The sequence below is a fragment of the Dermacentor andersoni genome, chromosome 1, assembly GCF_023375885.2.
Source record: "Dermacentor andersoni chromosome 1, qqDerAnde1_hic_scaffold, whole genome shotgun sequence".
NCBI classification, from domain to species: Eukaryota; Metazoa; Arthropoda; class Arachnida; order Ixodida; family Ixodidae; genus Dermacentor; species Dermacentor andersoni.
In genome coordinates, this window is record NC_092814.1 from 285,975,764 (window position 1) to 285,999,633 (window position 23,870).

Below are 23,870 nucleotides of genomic sequence, written 5' to 3' on the forward strand. Positions count from 1 at the left end.
CCGCGACGGAAAGTACTTCTGTTGCGATTTCAGAACTCTTGGCCGTCGCGACCGAATGTTTCTGTTGCGACGTCAGAATCGCTGTCGTAACGTCAGAAATGTCTGTCGCAACTTCAGAAACGTTAGGAACTTCTGTCGTACAACAGAAATTGCTGTAGTTGCAGCAGGAATTCCTGTGTCTTTTTCAACTGGGCAGGACCGGGAATCGGTTTGAAATTCGCAGCTAGCATATCGCAGTTTGGTCTGTGAATGTTCCGAGGTGGTCACTCAATTTCTGTAGAGCTTGATAATGGCCCCAATTTAGCACTAGGGGCTAAATTGTCAGGATGTCGAACAATAAAAAGTTCCTCCCCAGTTCTATTCAAGCATTAAACTCGTATGCATGATACCATCCAGTATGGTTGCCACAAAGCTCCAGAATAAACCAGCTTTTGTGCCAAACAGGCGACCCTATATGGTGTCACTGTGTCCAGTATAAGCCAGTTTAGTTGCAAACAGGGCCCCTGTTAAGACCCATTTCTGCTTGAACTGGTCGTGCCTATACCTGCTTGCATGCCAAACGGGACCCCGCTCAGCCCTGTTCATGTGTGAACTGGTCCAGTTTATACCTGTTTGCATGCCAAACGGGACCCCGTTCAGACCTGTTCGTGTGTAAACTGGTCCAGTTTATACCTGTTTGCATGCCAAACGGGACCCCGTTCAAACCTGTTCGTGTGTAAACTGGTCCTGTTTATACCTGTTTGTTGCTAAACAGGTCCCTGTTAAAACCAGTTTAAGCCTGTATAATCCAGTTTGAATTTAAATAGGATTTTCCAATAGGGTTTCCAATATCCCCTTCCGTCACGGCATCCACATTTGTGGACGTGACCTACTTTTGCCATTTCTGTCCAGTGGTAGCAAGGAATAGAGCATAAAAATTAAGCTTAGGGCAAATTGAACATTCTGATAACCTAAATTGCTTCTATTTTCCTTCTGAATGATATGTATCGTTACAGAGTACCGCTTTGGTGGAGGCACTACCATGTTTTATGTGATGTTTGACGTGGTGCATGTCGTTAGCAACCATCAAATACATTTTTTTCCTTACATGAAATGCTTGAGGCCAATGAATAACTTGTGCGTGTAATTCGAGCGGGGGATTTAATCATTGTTATGAAGAAACGTAGCATGAGTGACATTACAATATACGAATATTTAGTTACTCTGCAATTATAATGATTCATCATAAAATGCTCAACGAATCATTCTACCACCTTGATCTGCTTTCAGTGGAGTCTCGATCAGCACCTATGTTTCACACATGTATCGACAGTCAATCATAATTGGTGACTGAAGGGGATATATTACCTTGAACAGGTTTACATAGCAAACAGTGGATAGCGTTAAAGAGATTGTCTCTGATTGCCTGACCTCAATCTCAATAAGTACTTTTCCGCTTTTATTTTGAATTTAGGGCCAGGAAGGATTAGGGCGCGGGGTTTCGTGGCTCGTTAGTGTCAATGTAGGATTCGTAGCATCATTTTAAGTGCAAGACTCGAAAAACCAAAAATGGTAGTACATACAGTAATCACTCACTATAAGAAATAATATTATTCCAAGTACCATTTTCTCGTTCTCTCTCTATTTTCTTTGCTTCCCACAGCACTGTATGCAATTGTTGCATGCAATGTGTACATTTCCCAAAAAACTCGCGCCGACCGTATTGTTTTGCTAGCTTTGCGGCAATAGTAATCTGGTTGCCCTTCGTCAACCGTGCTTGCCTGGAGAGCTACAACGCTCACGTAGCAGCGTTCATACGCCATGCTAGCCTTGGCGCTCCATCGGGCCTGAGCCACGTCGAAGCAGTCGACCGTGCGGTAGCACACGCGGCCGTCGAAGCCACCCACGATGTAGATGCACTTGTTGACCATGGCCACGCCGTGGTACGCCCTGCGGTGGATGTCGACGAAAACCTTTCTTTAAATGCGATGTGCACCCCAGCAACTTTGCATAATCTAGCCATCTGGCCTCGAAGCTTTATCGACGATATCCCTAGGTACTGCTGCAGCGCCCTTGCACGCATTTTCTAGCGGTGCCACAAAACTGCACACCCGGAAAATAAAGAAAATAAGTTTTATCGGTGCATGAAAGCTATAACATCATAGAATGCGAATATCAACACGCTTAGTCAAGGCCGCGCTTTCTCAACAATACGACGCCGCATCACTTGCTTCCATCATTTTGCACTCGGCAGCTGGTACCTGCAAAATATTTGTACGTGTGGACTTCCTAGCTAGTGGTGACCATTTCTGGCGCGCTGCCTCTCTCTTCAAACTGTGTGAAACATCTCATTAAACAATCTACACTTTTTTCTGCATGCTGACAGTCACTTGCAACAATCTAGCTTGTTGTTGAGGGGGCCATATTACCTGGCCGTAACGTTCTGGTTGTCCATCACGCGCCACTTGGCAGCACGACAGTCGTAGGTCAGCATGTCGTTGGTCGCGCCCGTTTTCCAGCCGCCGAAAAGGAAGAGAATGTCTTTTGGCAAGCGAGGCTTGAGCCACAACCGCCTGTTCAGGTCAACGCTTGCAACATATCCAACCACCATGCAAGGTTCATCGCCGGCGAACGCGCCGAAAGGCATGGAGGGCTGGGTGAGCGTCTGCGTGGAAAAGTTTACGCATGTGTCCGGTAAAAATGACCTGCAGTCCATGAATCTTGGAAACAGGCATGTACCCAAGGGGGGGCCCGAGGGGGCCCTGGCCCCCCATCCCCGAAATTAAGATGCATACCCCCCCCCCTCCCCGCCCACGCCACCACTTCTCACACATATTCCTAAAGCGCCGCCAAATCAATGTTGAGACTTGACAGCTATTCGGCGGTCAACATTTTGCTGCCTTTCTCACTCCTTTTGGATGGCGGTAGTTATCGGCGTCTCCTGGGATGTGAAGGCCAGTTTCCTCATCAATTCGGTGCCCCCGCGATTAACTCGAGATGCATTCAGTTGTCGCCGTCTATTCAACGGTCACGCGCATCGTTGTTGCTTCTTAGTTCAACCTTCTTCGTTTAGACCGATCCAGGGACCAGGAAAGGTATTCACTTCGTGGTCAGCTGGTCTGTATGCACGTGGAACGAGCTGCGACCACAGGAAATGCCAATTGCGTTTAACTTTTCTTTTTGTTTCATTGTTTCCTCGATTGACGGCTCGCCGCGACGCTGAGAGATCCTCAGAACATATACCCGTGATATGGGTTAGATAAGGTGAAAATAAAATAATGCGAGACAGCGTCCATCATCAAACCCTGCAAAAATCGTTAAACCCTTAAGCAATGTGACTGTCACCCGTTACGTCGCCTGGTTTTTCTGTAATTGTACAGCACTTTCGTGCAAAATAGGCAACTGGAAACAAGAGTAGCAAGGAGCTGACAAATTAAGCGATCTACTAAGGGAGAGAGCCAAGGCAACAGCCAAACAGGAAAGAAAAGCGAAAATTACCAAATTTAACGGTTGTTTGTGAAAACATTTATGAATCAACATCTTTTATTTAAAGAGCAAGCAGTCATAACGACGTCGGAAGTGGAGGACAATTCCGTTTGTTAATGACGCTTCTACAGTTATCATTCGAGCCACCTAACCTAGCCACTTCTCTGCAGTGCTTATGTAATTGTTTTTCTAACCTTCCGCGGTGGGCGCAGTGCCTGTAGAATCGCAGCTTCCTGCGCCATATGCGGTTGTACGCGACTGGCGGCCACGCATCGTTACGTAACTTCACAAATAACAATAGGAGTCGGTTGTGGCACTTCTGTCAGAGCAGTAAACGAGGGATCCAAAAGAACTGTGATTGTTCCACGAATACATATTTCTGTACAATTCTTTCAGAACTAATTCAGAAAACGCTACTATAGTCGGATACAGCTTAAGTCTGCAATGAAGCCCCGCCCACGCCCTCATAACCGCCAGCCACTATTCCTCCGCGAGGCCGCAAATAATTCGTACTTCAAACTTTTTCTGTTACCCAAATAAGGCGGTAACTACAACAATGAAATTAGTAGCGCTTAATTTTATACCTTTCCCCTCGCCTATTATAGTGGAATGGCGAATGTCTAATTCTTTATTGAACTGAAATAACATGCTTGCTTCGCTACATCTATTTGTTGTGAAGTTTCACTTCGGCTGGCAGGGAAGTTTCATGAGTAAAACGGGTTCAGCAGTGAAATGAACTGCACCGCAGACTTTTGAAGACTGAAATGCTCAGACTCCTTACATTTTGTCCATGTCTGCTGCACAAATCATTGCTTCCGCCGATGAAAAGACTCTTCAAGAACAGCAGACGCTCCGGAGGAATCAAGTACGACGCCATCTTGAAAAGGTCCCATAACGACGATTTTGTTTGCTGCTGTGATTGGCTGGCGGAGTAATACAACTCCGCGCAGTCCGTGTGCCTTTGTTGTCAACTGCTGTTTTTTAAGCTCTGTTCTACTAAAGTTATCTTTATTTTACACTCTCGGGGCTTCTTTACTCGCTCTTGGCAGTGTTCTTCCTGCGCGAGATCATTTGACGTGTTTTTTTTTTTTTTTTTTGCCAAGGAGCGGTGTATCGCACAGGCGTACCTATGAAATACACCTTATTTCATTTCTATTTTGTGGGTTTATGCGTTTTTATGGCGAATGGAGGGCGTTATTCCCATTTGTACTAGTAAAGGTACACCCTTCATTTGCATAGAAACGTTGCAACTCACGGCACATGCATATATGCGGGAATGAAGTAGGCAGACAGCGGCGAGCCTCCGCCGACTGAGCTAAGCAGGATGAAGAAAAACTGCTAGAGTCGAAGCTCCCGCAGCTTCTTACCAAGAAAGCTGAAGCCAATGCTTGTCCCTCTTCACCTGAAATGGAGCCTTGCCGGGTAATGTTCGCTTACAGATTAAGTGATTGGCTGGGTTATGGTGATGCTAGGCTAATTAGAAAATGAAAGATGGTTCTTCCCAACGAAAATAGTAATTTGTACTGAATATTGACGACGTTCTCCTCAATACAATATGCAAGGATATTCTGATTTGACTCTAAAACCAGTAATAGTGAGATACACGTAGGTAAGTATTTGTCTGGTAAAATAAGCCATGACTAACGAAGGAGGTTGATTAACTCTGGGAATTGTGCTAAAAGCGCTTCTTCATCATTTTCGTGGCTTATTTATAGTTCTCTTCACCTACGGGACATACTTTTCACTCCAGTAGTTTTCCTTTAACCTCCTTGGAATGAACGGTCGTGCCACTGAGGCAGCACTTGGCGAGTCCAAAATGTTTCACCAATAGCGACAGACAATTTCCTGCAATTGATTCGTGCTTCACGTATAGCAAATTGAGACCCCATTCCAACCTCATAGTGCACAGCTGGCGATAAGGTGAAAATAAGTTTATCAAATTGAAGCACAGCGCCTCACAGTGCCTGTATACATATATAGTACCCAAATATGGCCCTCGAGATGACGTTAGTGCAAACCACTTACGCGCGGATTTCACGTGTAGTAGGCACCATCATATTAAGTGGCACTCATACTGTGTGTACATGTGTGCGAGAAAAAGCGAAGTTTCATTAATTTCAATCATTCGTTTCAAAAACATTTCTGATGACTAAAGTCATAGCATACGCACTGAGCATGTGCTGGTGGGCTAGTTGGTTAAGCAGGATTACAAAGACGGCGCCGAATAAAACAACACACGAAGAAAGGAGAGACGAGACAAGCACGTAGGCGCTTGTCTCGTGTCTAAAAAAGCATACGCACGTCTAGGGTGCCTCAATAGCAGCGCCATTTTTCAGGGTATATCATTTAATCAAAAGACTAGCGCAAATAACAGGGACACAGATGGAGAAGACGACAACGACGAGCGCTAAACATCAACTGAGGTTTTACTGCGAGAGAAGGTACATATACACATTTCGGTGGTGCATGCGCACACAGGGTTAAAACAGTACAAGCACAATCTAATCAAAATGTGGCAAACTATTCTGTAAGTACATTTTTTTCTTTTTTGGACAAGGCAAGTGATGTCGTGCTGACACAGTTATCACCTTCCCTGTCAATGTGATATGCCTCACATATCTCGCGCCCCCACCTTGTGCCTCCCCTACCAAGCACACACGTGGTATCAAACGCAGGCACGCACCCGCACCGCTTACAATGCTTGGCCAAATGGCCGCCCCCCCCCCGCCCCCCCCCCCCCCCCCCGCTAATGAATCTACCCGCGTTCGGTGCTCTCGTAGCCGTTCATTTAGGCAGCGGCCAGACTGCCCCACGTAGCATCTACCACATAAGAGGGGTATGCGGTATACGACCCCAACAATGCAGGGTACAAACTTGCATTCATGTTTTATGGCGCAGACCAGTTTTTTCTTTTCGTTTACGGCTTTGCACATGCGCACCAGCTTTTCGGGGGCAGTGAACATCCCGTCCACGCCGCACTTCTCTCCAGCTTTTCTCTTTCAATCCGCTCTTTTACTGCGTCTAACAACTCTGTTTGGGGAATGGAATAAAAGAGCTCCTCAATATAAACTGAAAAAGCAAAATTGGCTCGTGAAGCACCATCTTGCTCACCCAAAAATTCAATCACATCCTTTGAGTTGCTCACACGAAAAGGATCATCTACATCTATTTGGCTAAGATGCTTTTGTAGGTATTTTGATACCAGACCTTGCCAGGCTTCTTTCTCGGATACAATTGCTCTGAGAGGCATGCCTTCTTTGTGGGTTTTTGCAGAAAAAAGTACCTTCAGCCTCGGCATATTCGCAGCTTTTACAGACTTGTGTAGTCCTGTCAAATTGATCTGTTCACACAGTTTTAATGCCTCTGCTTTTACTTTCCTGCCAGATCTTTCCAAGGGAACAAAATTCTTTTCAATAGCCTGCTTAGCCTTTTCATGATACATCGTTTTGGGCAACACGACGAAGCCACCCTCCTTATCAGCAGTCAGCAAAGAGAGATTTTTCTTCCTGAGGTAATGAATTGTTTTGCTCACCGCTAGCGTTGCCCCAAGTGAACACGGCTTTCTACTTGACAGGCAGTCGACACTTTCGCAAATACATGTTAGCTTTGGGGCTATGACATGGAGGTCGTGGATTTGAACCCAATTGCGGCAGCCACATTTCTACGGGGGCGAAATAGAAAACGCACGTGCACTTAGATTTTGGGATACGTTAAAAAATATCACGGTGTCAAAATTAATCCGGAGTCCGCCACTACAGCTTGCCTCATAATCCGAGTGTGGTTTTGGCACATACAGCCCCATAATCCAATTCAAGTTTAATACTTCTGCCACAATGCGATGTGCCATGTGAGGAAATAACAACGCTCAACCCTCTCAGAGGTTATAAAATATGGCTCACATCGACGCCTCAAGCAACCACCTCTCCCTGTGTGTTCTGTTTACTACGCAGACAAATAACAGTGGCGTACGCAAGGTAAAGTTTAACATCAACTCACCACTCTCGCGTTAGCCTAAACGTTGAAGTAATTCAGCTTTAGTCGTCAACATTACCGCTAATTATCGTCAATCAAAGCATCCAGCACGGAAAGCTTCGCTTACATCGATTCCCACAGTGTCTGGGATCTGTATATTTTTTATCAATACGCGCTCGGCCGGCAGCTGCTCGGCTGCTCTACCTGTATTCTGGTCACACTTTGCTTGTATCTCTGGCCACGTGCAAGAACGAGACTCCTGGCTTCTACCGGCTTGCGCGAGGCTCCCTCCTAACTTTTTCCTCACTCCAAGCTTCGACAAATTCGGCGCCACCTATCTGAAGCGCCGGCGCCATATTGGTTCTCTTTGGTGCGGTCGTGTACTGCGGTTGCTGCTTACCGGATGAGTTGCTTCAGCTTTCGTACACGCTGCGAGGCGGCACCGCATAGATGAGAACCGATATTGCGTCGGTGGAGACCATGTTTTCACTCTGAAAGCCTTGCTTCGTGTTAAGGTGCGCTAACGCTCGTCGCGAACAGTGTGCGTACCCTGTACAATTGTAGACACGTGCCATCAGTAATCAAGCAAGCCCCCAGCTGCAGTGCACAGAAAAAGCAACTAACCCGTTTAATCACTTTCAGCACCTTCACGCTGTCTCCATCGCACTGCACTTGTGGGTGAGTGGCAACCTTCTCGAAGTCTCTGCAGAAAGACGTAAACTCTTGTTTAGAAAGTGAAGCGACACGAAATGACACAACAAAGCAGGCAACTCAAGGTTAACTACTGCATATTTGGTATGGTGTTCCCATGTGAAGTGTCATTGAAACCACCTTTTCTGACGTAATTTCACGGCCCGTGGCCTTCGAACACGTAAAAGTACATGAAACTTCATCCCCTAGACCGGCGACTAGGCCTCGATCGATGGCTCCATTTGTAGCATGACTTTGATATTTGCTGTGGTCATCGAGATGGGGCCGTCCTAGAGTTTCATACAATGATTACTAGAGGGAACGCTGGTGCTGGTGTCTACGGGAGCTGTAAGCGGGGCGGTTCAGCCAGTTTGGAAATGATGGGTAGTAACATGGATTTCCCTAAACTTCGTCTTTCTCGTTTTAAATAACGTTGTGTCTTTGTAAGTTCGTCATTTGCATACAAAGTACTGTGTAATAAATAATGAAATAAACTTTAAATAAAATTGTCAGAAGGCAGGATTCAGACACAGGACCTCTAACACAGAAGCCCTATATTGAAAGCATTGTGCCACGGACGTATGCACTGAAAAGCGACATAGAGCGCACTTATGAATTTCTCGCAGGAAAGCCAGCGCGTTGTGACGCTTTGTGCGTCTCGATCGATTTCACTACCTCGACAGGCTAAACCACTGCAATTGGTAGCAATTGTGCGTTTTCGTAGTCTTCTACATTTAGGAAAGTAAAAATTGCTCTGAAATTTAGGAAAATTAAGGCATATATAACACAATAAACAAAACCGGAAGAACGTCGGAATCCACGAGCACGAAGATCAGAAAGATGCGTGTACTACCCATCAGTCCCGTGGTGGCTGAGTGATTGCAACGCCAGAGTTGCTTCTAGTAATTGTTGCAGGGAACTCTATGCGGCCCATGGTGCCAAGCAATCTCGGAGGCCAGGCGTGTTCGTGAACTGCTCCCTATTTACCGGTAGATGACATCAAATGTGAACCACTTCAAAACAGTAAAGGGAAGACCAATGCTACAGGTGCTTACTTCGCAGAAGTTGATAATTCCACAAACCCGTGAACATGGTTTCTGTGGGTAAAGCATCGTCGGCATGGTGCTTGATGAAGCAATGTGCGCCAAGAAGGTATTCGGCTTCACGTGTGCCATAACTCAGTATACGTATGACAGCTCGCATACGTTGAATTGCACGTCGAAGCCTGTGTTGTCTTCCCTTCTGTCGTTGTCAGTGTTTTATGCTGGGGATCCTAGTCTTATGCAATATGAAACCAAAAGGTTCAGGCAAACAGTATTCTATATCGGTCCTTGCGCTACACTGCAGCCAACGCAAAGACGAAAACGTGTATGCAGCCTTGTGTACATGAATGGGACAACAGTTTGTCGCGTTTTTTTTTTTTTAGTGCATTCCCATACTGCGACACCACATGCATGTAGCATATTCATGATGGCACAGCGGTGGCAACGCATCGCGTCCCGTTCGCCGCAGCGCTTTCAAGAGCAACACGCGAGGCATAGGTGTCTCGAAGGAGGCCGTGTCTATTCGCCGTAGCAACGACAACGTTCATTCGTCATCGTCATCACTAGCAGCTGCTGCCTATTTTGTTATTCCCACTGCAGGACGAAGTTGATCTCGAATTACCCCTGTCTTGCGCGAGCTGATTACAAGTTACGTCTGCAATAATTTCATCACCCCACCTAGTTTTCCCACGTCCTCGACGCCGCTTTCCTTTCCTTGGCACCCATTCTGTAACTGTCTCCCTCTAATTGTCCACCGATTATCTACCCTACACGTTACATGGCCTGCCCAGCTCCATTTTTTGCTCTTAATATCAGCTAGAATATCGTCTATCCCCGTTTGCTCTCTCGTCCACACCGCTGTCTTCCTGTCACTTACCGTTGCGCGTAACATTTTTCGTTCAATCACTTTTTCCAGCGTCCTTAACTTGTTCTCGAGCTCATTTATTAACCTTCAAGTTTCTGCCACATATGTTAGCACCGGTAGAATGCAATGGTTGTAGACTATTATTTTCAATGACAGTGGTAAGCTGCCAGTTGGGATTTCGTGATGCCAGCCGTATGCACTCTAACCTATTTTATTATTCTTTAAATTCCTTCATATGATCAGGGTCCCCTGAGAGTAATTGACCTGGATAAACGTACTGCTGTACACATGCTATGGGCTGACTGGCGATCCTGAAGTCTTGTTTCCTTGCCAGGCTAATGATCATTATCATTGTTTTCTGCATATTAATCTACCACCCCACTATTGCACTTTCTCGGTTAAGGTCCTCAATCATTTGCTTAATTCGTCCCCAGTGTTGCTGAAGAGGACAATAACAACTGCAAACCGAAAGGTGCTTAGATGTTCGCCTTTGAACTTCACTCCTAAGCCTCCCCAGTCCAATAGCTTGAATACTTCTTCTAAGCATGCAGTGAATAGCAGTGCAGATATTGTTTATTTCTTCCCAAAGAAACAATTCAGAGTGTTTATTAAAGATTCATCTAACATAAACATGCATTACACTGATTCACGCACCCGCAGCGCCGACAAGTGATTTGTTCCTTGTTCCCGCACGACCTATTTTTGCAGTCTCTTAGATTCACACTGCCGTCCCTACTTAATAAATATGAAGAGTAGGACGCCAAGTTTTCTACGTTTACAAAAAAGGAAATGCATGAATTTTTTCTAACTCTTGTCTAATGTATTTTATAATATACTGTCCGAACACAATCAAAAATGTTTTATTACTATTTGTATCGCGTTTATTGTTTTCGTCTTTTTATGATATGTGTTCACGTGAACATTCAATATTTCAGCTACAATGTACAACCATCCTAGAGCGTACTTATATATTGACCTCATTTGTTCTATTGTTTCATTGTTGTATTTGCACAACCTCTATATTAACGTATTCTTTCTAAACTGCATTTTTAATTCTATTCTTGAAAGTTTGTTTTTGAAAGTATGTATTTTAATACCGCTGTCATGTACGTGGGCCTTTTAGGCATTTTCAAGTGGTGTTATTACCGCTTTTTGCCTAAGGGACCCACAACTGTCGTTGGAAATAAAAATTCTATTGATTGATTGATTGATTGATTGATTGATTGATTGATTGATTGATTGATTGATTGATTGATTGATTGATTGATTGATTGATTCTTCTTGCCTGACCCTTTTCTTGATAGGTAGCGTTCTACTACGGAGAACCATGGCAGCGGCGCAAGCTTTGCAGATATTTCTCAATATTATTCACGTATGTTTCGTGTACTGGATCATTACGCAATGCCTTTATGACTGCTGGTATCTCTCATGAAACAAATGACTTTTCATTAGTGTTCATTATTGGGTTACATTAACGGCATTCGGCTTCCATGGTAATTTTGTTTAGCCGCGTCTTGATGAGTGGGACTGTATGACATCACATTAAGTCTGTGTGTAGCGCTCGTGAACTTCCGGGCGTTGGCCGACGGACGAAGCATGTCCAGCGGCAGCATGCGGCGACGATGCACGGAGGGGAGCATTGAAGACAGCCGACACTTTTTCCTTCGTGCCCTTTCGACGCGATTAACCACTTACACGAATTCGGTAAAGTCCACTTGCGTTGCCCTCGTCTTAAGCTCGTCTGAACGCCAGGGACGGAGTAGAACGTGTCTCTTTCTAAAGACCAGCACCTCACGAATACTATAACACAGGGTGTGTCAGCGAACACTTTCAAAAAACCCTAAAAGTAGGTTTTTTTGAGAAAAAGAGGAATTCTCTTAAGGAGCAAGCTTTCAGGTTCGGCGGACCTCAGAAATTATGAGAAAGATGCGACTTACATAGCTAATTTCTAAAATTGTATAACGAACTTTTTAATTAGAAACGTTTGGCGGTCATTGCCAATGGCGAGTTTCTAGTCACGAAGACAGCGTTGTCGTAATCAGTTTTTAAAGCAAAGAAAAAGCCGCTCTGTAAGGCCCTGCAGCCCGCGAAAATCAAGTATTTTTTCCCGCATGAAACCCAAACGCGGCGAACATGGTGTGCCGGAAATCTAGTGCAAACGCAACGTCCGCTGATGACGTGTTGCGGGGACTGTGGCGCCAAATTCGAAAGCTCAACGCTCAGCTTAGACCACGGCTGGTGTTATCTTTTCCTTCGCTGGTAGGTGCAAGAAAGAGGCTAGTCATCGCCCACTACACGGTCCCCCATTTTGGGAGCCCTGGTAGGCGTTTCCGGCAGGTTTCCTTTTTTTTTTCTTTTGTGTCTCGACCACATCTGACGCGGCTACCTGACGAGCTAGATGTGACGCATCCCCATCCGTTAATTTATTCGTTACGTTCATGTGCTGTTCGTTTATAATAGCTGAGTGTTAGAAAGCGCATGAGACGAAGGAAAGGTTCGTTTGCGGAGCAAGGAGTACTTTCGCGGCAGTGGCTGCATGCTGTTATGTGGCTTGTAGCGCCAGTTTTACAAACACGTTGACGTTTCCCTTTAAAGTGCTTGTTTTTGGGGTGCGCGTACGACATAGCCATTGCATTACCACTGGTGCGACCTCGCCCATTTGAGGATCAAGGTTTCAACGCCGCAGCGTTAATATTGTGCAAATGGCCGCGCCCGCGCAACTCCAGTACTCCGTTGACGCGAAAGTGGACATTATGCTGGCTTATGTGAGCGCGCAAAATGACGCGGAGCTGGCATCGATGCTGTATGCCGCCCAACTTCCTGGCTGTCGTGTGCCAGCTCGCCCCACATTCGCATCGATATTTAACCAGTTTAGAACCGCTGGATCTGCCCATGCACAGAAAAGGGAGTGACCAGCCAGTGCAACCGATGATTTTGACACCGATGTGGCGGCATAGGTCGCTGTCAGGCCTGAAGCAAGCGCCAGGGAAATTGCCAGCGCATATGGAGCGAGCCCAGCTTCAGTTTGGAGGTCACTTTCAAGACACAGCTACCACCAATATCATGTGTGCCTTCACCAAGAGCGGAGACCAAGGGACTTTCAAAAACGGCTTGATTTTTAAAACTGGTGCCTTATTCAATGCAACGAAGATCCGGAATTTCTCAACAGAGTGCATTGGACCGATGAGTCCCAATTTTGCAGGAATTCGAATGTCAAATTACAAAACGCACACTACTGGTGCGATTAGAATCCCCATTGGCTTCGTGAGCATAAGCACCAGGTAAGGTGGTAAGCGAACGTATGCTGTGGCATTTATAACGGCCGTATTGTTGGTTCTTACTTCATTGACCGAAACTTTACTGGAAAGAAGTACCAAGAGTGCGTTTTAAAGGGCGTCGTCTCCGAGTTTGCCTAACACTTACCACTGGCTGCGCTGAAAAAGAAAATGTGGTTCCAGCACGACGGAGCCCCGCCGCATTTTTCTTCACCGTCTCGTAAATTCGTTGACTGGTCCTTTCCCAACCAGTGAATTGGGCGTGGCGGAAACACACCCTGGCCGCCTAGGTTTCTTTCTCTGGGGATATGTTAAAAAATAAGGTTTTCAAGATGGAACCAGCCAAGCTCGAGCATATGAAGCAACGTGTCAGAATCTCCTTCGACAACATTCCCAGACAGATGCTTTTATCTGAAAGAGCACCTTCGTCTGTTTATCGAAATGGAGGGAAAGTAATTTGAGCACATCATGTAAATATTCTATGTTGTCGTCCAAAATGATATTACTCTCGTGGAGTGCCCGAATAGGCCTACAACGAAATGAAAGATTGAAATAAACCATTTTTTGTTCATTGATGTTTGTTACGTGACTCAAAACTTCTAAACATATTATGAAGTCAAGATTTCCTAATCCTAGGCCAGCACTTACAACAAATGGGACGGGAGCTGGTACGAAACAACGTCGCACTACAATGACAAGAAGTTGTCAGCTACGGATCCCTCGTTTATTTTAGCTGTCAAGCCCATACCACGTAAAAATAACTCCTGATAGTTGCATGCCACGATACCAGCACCGCTAATGAAAACTGCACTGTCGCAAAAGTGTGGCTTTATTCTTTCAACGAAGCTAGCGTCATGTGAATGGAAATTAAAGGACTGCTTCCGGAGGCAACTGCACTGTAGAGCGCCAGGCCAGCGCCGAACAGCATATTAAAATCGACAACTGCGTAGTTGGCGATGACTAGCCTCTGCCTTCCGTCGAGTGAGTAAGCGAAAGATAACACTGGCGGCTCCCTACGCTTAGCATCGACGCTTCCTAGCTAGGGAAAATAGCACGTACATTTCGAATTAGCCGCCACAGTCATTGCAATACATCACCAGCGGACGTTGCGTTTGCTCAAGACTTCCGGCGCTCCTCCAGCGCAGAGTTTCGTTTTTGAGCGCAAAATAAAAAACGCCAGGCTTGATCGCGCTGCAAGGCTTTAGACAACTACTTTTTCTTTGTTTTAAAAACTGATATGACAGGGTCTTCTCCGGAGCTACAAACTCACAATTCACAATAACCACCAAATTTTGGTAATTAATAAGTTGATTAGTGAAGTTTAATTAATCCGCTAACTAATTAGCCCGCCGTTGATACCTCCCGGCGTCGGCCGCAGCTAGCAGTTTCCTTCTAAATACGTTTTCTTTCTTTCTCGAAAAGCATATTTTTAAGAATATTTGAAAGTGTTCACTGAAACACCCTGTATAAAAAATATTTTATTGCCTCTCTCAGTACCAGAAGTACGACCAGGATTACTTTTAATCTACTGCACTGACCGCGCTGACTGTTACCGCGCTTCGTTTGTGCGCAGGCGCGAATACAAGCTAGCGCGAGACAGAAAATCTGGGGGCTTTTGCTCCTTGAATATCTTGCTTTGCCTATGTACAAGAAGCTTTTTTGATCGGTTTGTATGCGCTTGTTCCGAAGCGTGCTGCCATTGCAGCGTGCGTGCGTGCGTGCGTGCGTGCGTGCGTGCGTGCGTGTGTGTGTGTGTGTGTGTGTGTGTGTGTGTGTGTGTGTGTGTGTGTGTGTGTGTGTGTGTGTGTGTGTGTGTGTGTGTGTGTGTGTGTGTGTGTGTGTGTGTGTGTGTGTGTGTGTGTGTGTGTGTGTGTGTGTGTGTGTGTGTGTGTGTGTGTGTGTGTGTGTGTGTGTGTGTGTGTGTGTGTGTGTGTGTGTGTGTGTGTGTGTGTGTGTGTGTGTGTGTGTGTGTGTGTGTGTGTGTGTGTGTGTGTGTGTGTGTGTGTGTGTGTGTGTGTGTGTGTGTGTGTGTGTGTGTGTGTGTGTGTGTGTGTGTGTGTGTGTGTGTGTGTGTGTGTGTGTGTGTGTGTGTGTGTGTGTGTGTGTGTGTGTGTGTGTGTGTGTGTGTGTGTGTGTGTGTGTGTGTGTGTGTGTGTGTGTGTGTGTGTGTGTGTGTGTGTGTGTGTGTGTGTGTGTGTGTGTGTGTGTGTGTGTGTGTGTGTGTGTGTGTGTGTGTGTGTGTGTGTGTGTGTGTGTGTGTGTGTGTGTGTGTGTGTGTGTGTGTGTGTGTGTGTGTGTGTGTGTGTGTGTGTGTGTGTGTGTGTGTGTGTGTGTGTGTGTGTGTGTGTGTGTGTGTGTGTGTGTGTGTGTGTGTGTGTGTGTGTGTGTGTGTGTGTGTGTGTGTGTGTGTGTGTGTGTGTGTGTGTGTGTGTGTGTGTGTGTGTGTGTGTGTGTGTGTGTGTGTGTGTGTGTGTGTGTGTGTGTGTGTGTGTGTGTGTGTGTGTGTGTGTGTGTGTGTGTGTGTGTGTGTGTGTGTGTGTGTGTGTGTGTGTGTGTGTGTGTGTGTGTGTGTGTGTGTGTGTGTGTGTGTGTGTGTGTGTGTGTGTGTGTGTGTGTGTGTGTGTGTGTGTGTGTGTGTGTGTGTGTGTGTGTGTGTGTGTGTGTGTGTGTGTGTGTGTGTGTGTGTGTGTGTGTGTGTGTGTGTGTGTGTGTGTGTGTGTGTGTGTGTGTGTGTGTGTGTGTGTGTGTGTGTGTGTGTGTGTGTGTGTGTGTGTGTGTGTGTGTGTGTGTGTGTGTGTGTGTGTGTGTGTGTGTGTGTGTGTGTGTGTGTGTGTGTGTGTGTGTGTGTGTGTGTGTGTGTGTGTGTGTGTGTGTGTGTGTGTGTGTGTGTGTGTGTGTGTGTGTGTGTGTGTGTGTGTGTGTGTGTGTGTGTGTGTGTGTGTGTGTGTGTGTGTGTGTGTGTGTGTGTGTGTGTGTGTGTGTGTGTGTGTGTGTGTGTGTGTGTGTGTGTGTGTGTGTGTGTGTGTGTGTGTGTGTGTGTGTGTGTGTGTGTGTGTGTGTGTGTGTGTGTGTGTGTGTGTGTGTGTGTGTGTGTGTGTGTGTGTGTGTGTGTGTGTGTGTGTGTGTGTGTGTGTGTGTGTGTGTGTGTGTGTGTGTGTGTGTGTGTGTGTGTGTGTGTGTGTGTGTGTGTGTGTGTGTGTGTGTGTGTGTGTGTGTGTGTGTGTGTGTGTGTGTGTGTGTGTGTGTGTGTGTGTGTGTGTGTGTGTGTGTGTGTGTGTGTGTGTGTGTGTGTGTGTGTGTGTGTGTGTGTGTGTGTGTGTGTGTGTGTGTGTGTGTGTGTGTGTGTGTGTGTGTGTGTGTGTGTGTGTGTGTGTGTGTGTGTGTGTGTGTGTGTGTGTGTGTGTGTGTGTGTGTGTGTGTGTGTGTGTGTGTGTGTGTGTGTGTGTGTGTGTGTGTGTGTGTGTGTGTGTGTGTGTGTGTGTGTGTGTGTGTGTGTGTGTGTGTGTGTGTGTGTGTGTGTGTGTGTGTGTGTGTGTGTGTGTGTGTGTGTGTGTGTGTGTGTGTGTGTGTGTGTGTGTGTGTGTGTGTGTGTGTGTGTGTGTGTGTGTGTGTGTGTGTGTGTGTGTGTGTGTGTGTGTGTGTGTGTGTGTGTGTGTGTGTGTGTGTGTGTGTGTGTGTGTGTGTGTGTGTGTGTGTGTGTGTGTGTGTGTGTGTGTGTGTGTGTGTGTGTGTGTGTGTGTGTGTGTGTGTGTGTGTGTGTGTGTGTGTGTGTGTGTGTGTGTGTGTGTGTGTGTGTGTGTGTGTGTGTGTGTGTGTGTGTGTGTGTGTGTGTGTGTGTGTGTGTGTGTGTGTGTGTGTGTGTGTGTGTGTGTGTGTGTGTAAAGGGGCGTCGGACGTACGCGAAGCAAAGAAGCTGAACGTTCGTTGGGAACGTAGCGGCGGCGCTCTACCTTCAAAATAGGATCAGTTGTTTTCCCGGGGGGGGGGGCAGTAGGCGCCCTGCTCTCCTGGAGCAGCATCTTCGCTCGTGCAATGCTTTGCGTATGCTGCTCTCCGAGACTTTTCAAGGGCGTCTTTAATGGTCCCTTTTCAGTTAAATAAACGTCCTTCTGCAAAAATACGTGCAAGAATCGGTAGGTAGTTGAATCGGTAGTTGGTAGTTGAATCGTGCAAGAATCGGTAGTTGCATACGAGAAGTCTGATACGAGCGAAGATATTGCTGCAGGAGAGCAAGCCAGGTGTGGGCTCAGCGCGAGCGCCGCAGGCCCGAGAAAATGAGTCTGACGTGCCTTTAGACAAAGTGTTAAAGTTATCTAACTCGTCGTCACTATCACAGATTTAATGGTCCGCGCTCGACTATCGCGCAATTTCCTATGTTACCGTCGCCACTAAAATGCAACAAACTCACTAGGAACATCCGCGGAGCAAGAGTAAAACTTGCGGACGACACACGGCATCCACGCCCACACACAACCTCACACCGACCGCAATGCCAGCACGCCTACGGACAAACGCACACCGAGCAATCAAATAAATTTCTCCTCCGTAGTACCTATAGGCGAAGTCAGATATTCAAGGTGTCGGCGGCGTTAACAAAACCCAGCTTCGCGGTGGGTTTTATTTCGGAGGCCAGGCCACCTAGTTGATTGCATTCGCCATCGGATGGTGCTACCGGCATTATCAGTGACGATGTTTATCCCCTTTTTCTTTTTTTTTTTTTTGGTCAGTACATCAAAAGTGATTCCGGTCGTGGTATGCCTTATCGGCGCATGAGAATAAAGCAGAACATGTCCTTGGGATTTTATTACTGTGAGGAAAAGAGCAGCAGGTCTTTTGAGCAAGAATATCATTACATATGCTTCAAGAAGTTTAGCGAAGTCCCTTTAAGGTGATGGGCAACTGCCGTTACCGCGTGGCTCCTTCTCTTGTTCGATGCGCTACATTTATTTCGTCCAATAATTATCGTTGCAATGTTTATGTTTCATGTTGTCGCACTAGCCTGCATTTCCAATATTTAGCTCCCCCAACCTGCAGGGACTGGCACCGTCTTCCCAATTCCAGCATTAATGCCAAAAGAGTTATAGACAGCCCGTACTAACAATATCAATTAGCCTTATACTATATCCTCGTTGACAATCTAAGGAGGCAATACAAGCGCTTCCCACTAAACCGCTTTGTGTCTTTAAGCGCCAAGACAAATTCCGCGAAGCGCCATGATTGATGATGTAAGAAATTTATAAGCGCTAAAACTCGATGCACGTGGACTAAGTCGACGCGACGCGACTTTGCCACGTTGAGTGCAGACGTGTGGCTTATGACGTAGTGAGGGTGCGCTCACGTCATTGGGCAGGATCCGAAGCGCACGAGTGCCAAGAACTCGGCGAGCTAGGCCTTTCTCTTGTCTGGGTCGCTGGAGATCCATCTGAGTATGGCAGCGAACGTGTCTTCCACTTCACTGGCAACGTACAGGCGGTCGTCTGCGAGGACGGTACGCATCTCGTCCGGCCTCAGATCTTGGAACTGAGTGCTGCTCTTCCATACCTGCGCCACGTATACGGAAAACCTCATTTGCTGTTTACAAACGCAGTCTCCGGAAGATTTCCAATTCCGTCCCTTTATATCACCAAGAACTGCAGGTTTAGCCAATGGACACGCATAACCTGGTTATTGTGCATTATGGACTTTTAATTACAAACACTCTCCGCCACCTTTAAAACGTAAGTTTTGTTTAGAATGGCGATGCCTGCAGTAAATAAAAGAGAATTAGTTAATTCTTCTTTTATGTAGAGTTGCCAAGCGGTAATTCGATGTTTTCTTTTTCTTTTTTTTTGATGCCCTGGGAAAAATGTCTCGCTCCGCTGCGCTACTCGCGTATGCGAATTCATTAAATTCAACTTTCTCCACTTAGGGTTCCCACGGTTGGCGTATCCAAGACCAGCTGCAACGAACTTTGATTTAGGGTAAATTGGTTACAAACGAGTGGTAACTACTCCTGAAACAATCCCGGCAGTTGTGCGGGCCTAGTAATTGTGTCATTTTCTTATTAGTAGCCTTTAAATTGTACGTAAACACGTAATGCCCAGCACGTCCCCAGCGAGACATTTCAGCGCACTGTGCGTAATGTCCAATATCGCAGGTCCTGCCGAGGAACCGCGCGTTTCAAATGATTTGCACTTCCGGCGAGTGGCTATGGCGTTCTTTTTTTTTTTTTTTTTGACACGATACTGTTTTATAAGGGGTCTCACCAAAAAAATCTGACTATTGTACGTACCTCGCGCAATCATCATCACGGAGATCCACGAGACGGCGATACCTTGCCGTTTGGTGCCTACCTAATGGTTAGGAATGTAGACATAGAAATGGCAGAAAGGTTTGCTTTTTTTTAAACGAATCATCCCTTTGCTGACGTATAGTTGTTGCGATGAAGATATTCAAGTATATTTTCTCTTATTACTGAGTAATCTTATGGAAAATGTGGCCGCTGACCTGTAAGGGTAGTAAAGATGTTAGTATAAAGGATAGAAGGGTTTTCTAGCCCCTAATAAAGGTCGGGCTTGCAAGTGTCTTGCAGCACACTACGGGCAGCGGCGCTGCCGCTGCGTTTCCGGCACTGTTTCTAGGGAAATCCCCGACAACTGCGACATTTACCGCTCGGTAGCACCGCGGCGGCTCACGCTGTTTGTATTGGTGCATAGTAAGCATTGAAGAGATTGATAGAAGCGGAATCATTGCAAGCATAGATAACGGTAAACTATAGCGATACGTATTCTAAATAGTAAACTTATGTTCGAGGTCAGAGGGGCAGAAGGCTAGGTGGTGATAAATGTACTAGAACCTGAGTGGATCGAGCAGGCTAGGCGACTATTTCGCGACGCCCCGTTTCAAAGGGGGTTCCAATAAATATCATCCTCACCGTTTTCGCACGTCTGCTGTTTTGCGTGTGCGCGCATGCCGTGCACGTGTGGACAGCCGCGCGCACGTGACCGCACCCGAGCTCTGACGGTGCTGTTTCGCCCCGTACACACTCACCGTCGCGTCGGATGCACCTGTGACGCCTGTTAGCTTATGGGATGCCGTTTACACTGCGCAAAAACACAGGTCTTCCGTGCTTGCTACCTTGGTCACTGCTTCGCTCTTTCATTGAGAATTTATCTCAAAACCGGCGCAAGGTACAAAACTTCTGACAGCTTCAGTGGTACAATTATAACATGTCCTGCAAGCACTACTTAAGATTAATGAAATGATGTAATCTCATGGGCGATTGTCGCGCGTATTCTGACACCCACCACTGCAAAAGAGCTTTGCAGTTAAACTTTTCAGTCAAATTCCTGACTTCTCTTAATCGGATGGCCGTCGTAGACGCGCACGTAATGTGGTCGAAGCCCGTGAAGCTCGTCACTCTTGTTACCTCATCGAAGTTGCGAACCAGGCAGCGCAAGGCTTCTTGCGCGAGATGCAAGTATCCCCAGCTGGCTGCCAGCTGGCAAGTTCCGATGCAGTTCTGGGGGTCGAGGTCCTTCTCCAGGTTGCTAAGGCAGTGATCCAGTATCCAGAATATCTGCGTCGTAAAAGTGTGAACACTGTGCTGAAGTGAAGGTGCGCGGCTATGTGCAACCGGGGACACGGTCCTCCTGCACAGTGCATCTCGCAGGCAAACTAGAGAACGGTTGCTCACCGTGTAGCAAATCGAGGCACGTAACGTCATGTGTTATGGTTGTACAAAGCATCGCTTCCATCAAGTGCCATACCTACCAAGTCCACCAAATTTATCTAAAAATAAATAAATTTGGGCTCATTCTGTAATTTTACAAATGTAGCGTCAATTTCTACGAAGAATGCACTTTGTTCACGAAAAAGTTATAGTGGTGCTGAAGAATGGGGCGAGCAATATTGAACATAAGAAAATCCATGCAAGGATGAAGTTGCTCTAGTGCCTGCGCCGCTGTTTTGCCGCAGTTCAGGGCGTTAAACTTCGGGCTATTTGCTTCGATAAGCGTTCTCCGACAACTTTCTAATCCAGGCTAAATCGGCAAAAGCAAGATCTCTGAAAAGGTCACTGTGATCTAAAAACACTACATTGCTTCCGGTTCTCTGTTGTGCCTAGCTATGTGCTCCTTGTGTGCAGTGTTTAGACGTGACTAATCGTAAGCAGAGTGCGTACGCATCTCACAAAACGTGTGCGATCAAGGCAGACAAGAACAAAATCGTGCGCTGCTCCGTTGTCCCACACCCATCAATTTGTAATGTCCGTGAGCGTTTTTACGAATTTTAAAGTTCATAGGTGTGACAGGCACGCAAATGTTCTCATATAACGCTTCACTAACAATGACAATATAATAGCAGCGCCCCCCCCCCCCCCCCAGCAACGGCGGGAGACGGCTCGCTGCAGGAGGAACGTGGCACCGGTAACGCTGTTGCGGTGGTTTGCCGATGGAAGGCTTGGCGGCTGAATAAATACTTGCCTTTCCATATGCATGGTCTTCAAAGTTAAACAGACTAATCTTAGTAAAAACGCTATGCTAGACAGGTAATATGTGCTTGCATAAGCGGTTTATGCACTTGGGAGTGCTTCTGTTTTGAAATATCGGTACTCAAATTTTAGTCAGTCAACTAATTTTGCTTCAGAGGCGTCAATTGCGACAAAACGTTGAGTCCCCACTGTGACGTAGCTTGCAGTGTCTGGCAAGTCGTTTGCAAACTGGCCGAAGTTGATGACAGGTGCGCTCTTGCTCTCAGCTGGCGAAAACAAGCACCCACTGACTTTCCCCCTTTCCCTCACGTGCGCGTCGGAACGCGTCCGCACGCGCCGCGTCTGCGCGCGTTCGATGTCAGGCACAGAGGCACCGTCGCACGTTGATGCCTGGCAACGTCGTGACCAAGAAATGCTAAATTTTTCGCCGGTATTGGAAGTTGCCGTTTGCGTCGTCCGCGTGACGTGACCTCACGTGAAAATCGCGAGCCAATGTGAATTCCGGAACAAAACTGGATGAAATGCTAAAAGTGCCCCAATGGTTTGTAAAAATTGAAATATGAGTTTCAAGTTAAAATTATTCTGTATGAGTGCCATTTTGAACACATCGCTAAACTTGGCCGCTGGACTACATTGAACATTGCGTCCTATCAACACTGCAACGTCGTGAGTACAAGCGCGGCGACGCGCGGCAACTCGTGCATCGTGCGCGTGCGTGCCCTGCTCCTCCGCCGGGCGCGATACGGCGCGACGCCGAGCGCAGGGCGGCGCGTGCTGACGCGTTCCATCGCGTACGTCTAGTTGGGGCTTAATCGTCAGGCTGAGAACATAGTAAAAGTTTTGCTTGATGGTTTAGCGACCCAACACTTTTATCCACGCCCTTGAATGCGAAATTAGCTGAGTGTCAACTCGTTTGATAAATATTTCGCAACAGAATTGCTCCAGCAGAATCAAATAAATTGAAGTCGTCTTCAAATGCGACTATCTTACGGTTTCAAATATCAACATATACCACAATTGTGATATAAAACGTTAATTAAGAAGATTTTATTGCTTATGCGTTCGATGACTAGTTTTCTGCGTAAACTGTGTGCACCAAAGTGTATAAGACACCTCTGCAAGGGGAAATTGAGTAGCTAACATCGCTTTTTTTATTAGAACTACTTAATCCCTCAAGACCCTCTATATCAAGCACGTATATGTGCTTCAATATGCTAGTCTGCGGGGCTCGCTAACTTAATAACTATCCAATGCATTTGCAGCGCTTAAGTGGAAACAGGAAATCATAAGGAGAAAATACAATCGGACAGGGGGATGCAGCGTCCTGTCCTTTCCTTTATTTTCTTCATTTTTGGTTTTGCTGTTTCACCTTGAGCGCTGGAAATGCACTAAATGTCGAACTTCCAACTAGCCTAGCTCTCTGCCATGATTTACTATCTTTTCGCGCGACTGACCGAGAGTGACTGAGCGACTAAGTGGTAGCCACGACAATGCAATGGCAAGGCAAGTGACTGAGTGAGGCAAGGCAATGGCAAAACAGCCCGGTTGTGAAAGACGCCCCGTGGAAATGCAGCCATTGAGCTGTGCACATTTCAACAAGCGGCCTCTACCTTACGAGAAGTCTGACCGGGGTTGTAAACAGGGCACACCTCTTGCTTCATTCCCTACTGTTTTCTGGCTAACAGAAACTCTCTTCGGCGCACCATCTTCTCAAAATGAATTTTCGAGAGACCCCTTCACCAGCACTGCAACCCCTCACTGACCCTGTGCTTCTGGGCCAGCTCGAGAAACTTGGCGACGTTGTGGGGACCGATGCGCTCATCCAACGGAGTGTCGTAGGCGAAGTCGACAATCAGCTGAATCATGTCACCTTCCATGTCTTCCATCATCACCCGAATCGATGGAGTCCGCTTGTTTTTCTGTTTCTGTTCGGGACTCATGTGTTCCCTGGCGACAGTCAAGAGTGCGTTGCATCCCGAGTACCTGCACGCGGAAGAACCGACAGCGATGACAGAGTGATTCAGCTTATGGGGTGTTGCGCACAATCAACTCATCAAGATAGTTCTGGCAACTCCGTTTTTTTTTACAAA

The 23,870-nt window shown here is 46.6% G+C and overlaps 1 protein-coding gene across 1 annotated transcript; it reads right to left on the minus strand.

Moving 5' to 3' along the window:
• Positions 1 to 1,233: 1,233 nt before the first annotated feature.
• LOC126547911 (kelch-like protein 10) lies at positions 1,234 to 23,669 on the minus strand. The gene is made up of 7 exons (XM_055063499.1): positions 23,544 to 23,669; positions 20,719 to 20,868; positions 18,778 to 18,851; positions 8,062 to 8,140; positions 2,409 to 2,644; positions 1,782 to 1,929; positions 1,234 to 1,287 (listed from the first exon to the last, which is right to left on the minus strand). The coding sequence occupies exons 1-7, from the start codon at positions 23,667 to 23,669 to the stop codon at positions 1,234 to 1,236; spliced, it is 867 nt and encodes a 288-aa protein (XP_054919474.1).
• Between the last annotated feature and the right edge of the window lie 201 nt (positions 23,670 to 23,870).